Source organism: Diospyros lotus, chromosome 6 (assembly GCF_014633365.1).
Source record: "Diospyros lotus cultivar Yz01 chromosome 6, ASM1463336v1, whole genome shotgun sequence".
Taxonomy (NCBI): Eukaryota; Viridiplantae; Streptophyta; class Magnoliopsida; order Ericales; family Ebenaceae; genus Diospyros; species Diospyros lotus.
Genome location: NC_068343.1, coordinates 42,428,765 through 42,431,748, shown reverse-complemented (window position 1 = coordinate 42,431,748; position 2,984 = coordinate 42,428,765). Strand labels below are relative to the sequence as shown.

General features: G+C 41.7%; 1 protein-coding gene across 1 annotated transcript; it reads left to right on the top strand.

Moving 5' to 3' along the window:
• Positions 1 to 482: 482 nt before the first annotated feature.
• Positions 483 to 1,222, top strand: LOC127804538 (uncharacterized). The gene is made up of 2 exons (XM_052341412.1): positions 483 to 689; positions 1,097 to 1,222. Exons 1-2 carry the CDS (start codon positions 483 to 485, stop codon positions 1,220 to 1,222), a joined length of 333 nt encoding a protein of 110 aa, XP_052197372.1.
• The last annotated feature ends 1,762 nt before the right edge of the window (positions 1,223 to 2,984 follow it).

The window sequence follows — 2,984 nt, the reverse complement described above, 5'->3', positions numbered from 1 at the left end:
AGACTGCTGCGAGGGCAAGGACATGGTCTGTTGAAGGTCAATGGTGCTTAGATTGATAGTCGTTGTAACTTTTTAGGGTTTTAATATGTATTTCAGCTTTTGTATGAATAGTTGTATGATAACGTTGTTATCATTTAGGTTATCGATGTTACGTATTTTGTTGTGGAAATACTATGTAAGAATCACGGTGTTTGATGTTAATGTATCCGCTGCGTTATGATATGTCTCGTTTGATTGTTAAGATTATTGATTTTGTTAAACGGGCAAGACTAGGGTTTTCGGGATCCTGTATGTGCATGTGAAGGTTGTTCATGAAGCACCACGCATGTTGAAGTTATAAAAAAAAAAAGAAAGATTCCCGAAAATACCCTTATAGTGACGCGCCCGGTGAGGCGGGGTGTTACAATTTCGAATTACCTCAGCAAGCGACCATTGTGTATAGGGGCATCAAGCCAATGAGTGCAACTCCCATGATTTCGGTAATGAAGGCGAAGAAGCTGGTGCGTCATGGTTGTGAGGCTTACTTGGCCTTTGTGACGACAAGTAAGAAGAATAAGATGGAAATATCAGAAATTTCAGTGGTTCGGGATTTTCCCGATGTGTTTCTAAATGAGTTTCCAGGATTGCCACCTCCAAGGGAGGTTGACTTCACCATTGAGTTGGTGCCGGGGACACAGCCTATTTCTAAGGCACCTTAAAGGATAACCCCGAATGAATTGAAGGAGCTAAAAGTGCAATTGCAAGAGTTAATTGAGAAGGGATTCATTCGCTCGAGTGCCTCGCCTTGGGGTGCTCCAATGTTGTTTGTGAGGAAGAAGGACGGATCCATGAGATTATGTATCGATTATAGGCAGTTGAATTAGGTGACATTAAAGAATAAGTACCATCTACCTCGTGTTAACGATTTACTGGATCAACTTCGAGGAGCCTCGGTATTTTCAAAGATAGATTTGAAGTCGGGGTATCACCAAGTGAGGGTCAAGGAAGAGGATGTGCAGAAGATAGCTTTTCTCACCCGATATGGACATTACGAGTTTGTAGTGATGCCATTCGGGTTGACTAACGCCCTTACAGTTTTTATGGATTTGATGAACAGGATTTTCTAGAGTACTTAGACAGTTTCATCATTGTGTTTATCGATGATATACTGATATACTCACTAAGTTTGGAGGAGCATGAAGCTCATCTTCGAATAACACTGCAAAAGCTTAGAGAGAAGTAGTTATATGCGAAGCTAAGCAAATGTGACTTTTGGAAGAGGCAAGTTGGTTTTCTTGGACATGTGGTGTCCAAAGAAGGGATTGCAATGGATCCAGAGAAAGTAAAAGCTGTAGTGGATTGGCCAAGGCCGACATCAGTGACTGGTATTAGGAGTTTCTTGGAATTGGCGGGTTACTATCGAAGATTCATTGAAGGTTTTGCTCGCCTATCAGTGCCCATGACTAGATTGACTTGGAAAGGAGTCAAGTTTGATTGGAATGAAACTTGTGAGGAGTGCTTCCAAGAGTTGAAAAAGAGGTTGACAACGACTCCAGTGTTAGCAATTCCAAGAAGTGGGGAGAAGTTTATTATTTATAGTGATGCTTCGCATTCAGGTTTGGGGTGCGTGTTAATGCAGGATGGGCGAGTTAATTCCTATGCTTCAAGGCAGCTAAAGAAACATGAAATGAATTACCCCACACACAACTTGGAGTTGGCAGCGGTAGTGTTTGCACTTAAGATTTGGAGGCATTACCTATATGGGGAGAAGGTGGAGATTTATACAAATCATAACAGTTTAAAGTACCTCCTCTCCCAGAGAGAGTTGAATATGAGGCAGAGATGGTGGATTGAGTTATTTAAGGATTTTGACTGCGAGATTTTATACCACCCAAGGAAGGCCAATGTAGTGGCCGATGCTCTGAGTCGTCGTGGAGTAGCTATGGTAGCTTTGATGGTCCAGGAGTGGATGTTATTAAGACAGATGGGTGAGATGTCTATCTCTTCCTCTAAGGAAAGCCCTGTGGTATATTGTGCATATATGAAGGTGCAACCAAATTTCATTAAGCATATTCGGTCTCAGCCTAAGGATGAGAAGCTGGCTCAAATTCTGTCTGATATGGAGAGATTTTCTCTCGTAGGATTTAGTTTGAGAGGTGATGGTTTATTGACAGTCCGAGGTTGTGTTTGTGTGCCCGACGATGAAGGAATAAGGCAAGAGATTTTATCTGAAGCCCATAAAACCCATTATACCATTCACCTCGGTGTGACAAAAATGTCTCAAGACTTGCGTCGACAGTTTTGGTGGGATGGAATAAAAAGAGATGTGGTAAAATTCATATCTTGTTGCTTGGTGAAATGATGCCATTTGGGTAATAGTAGACAGGCTGACAAAATCATCCCACTTTTTACCAATTAAAAAGACACATCCCTTGAGTAAATTAGCGAAGATGTATATTGAAGAAATTGTAAGATTACATGGGATTCCAGCAAGCATTGTGTCAAATAGGGATCCTCGATTTACATCTCATTTCTGGGAGGCATTGCATGAAGCTTTGGGAACAAAATTGAAGTTCAGTACTACATTTCATCCGCAGACTGACAGTCAAACAGAAAAGACGATCCAAACGATGGAGGATATGTTGAGGACGTGTGCATTGGATTTTTATGGTAGTTGGGATGACCACTTTCCATTAACAGAGTTCGCCTATAACAATAGTTATCACTCTAGTATTGGTATGCCGCCTTATGAGGCACTGTATGGTCGGTCATGTAGGTCGCCTATTTGTTGGGCAAAGTCTGGGGATAGAGCATTATTGGGGCTGGAGATAATTGAGCAAACTTTAGAGAAAATTAAGACTATTAGGGCACTAATGAAAGCGGCCCAGGATCGGCAAAAGAGTTATGCAGATAGGAGAATGTGTGACTTGGAGTTTTCAGTAGAAGACCATGTATGGCTGAGAGTAATGCCCATGAAAGGTGTGTGTCGATTTGGGATTTCAGGG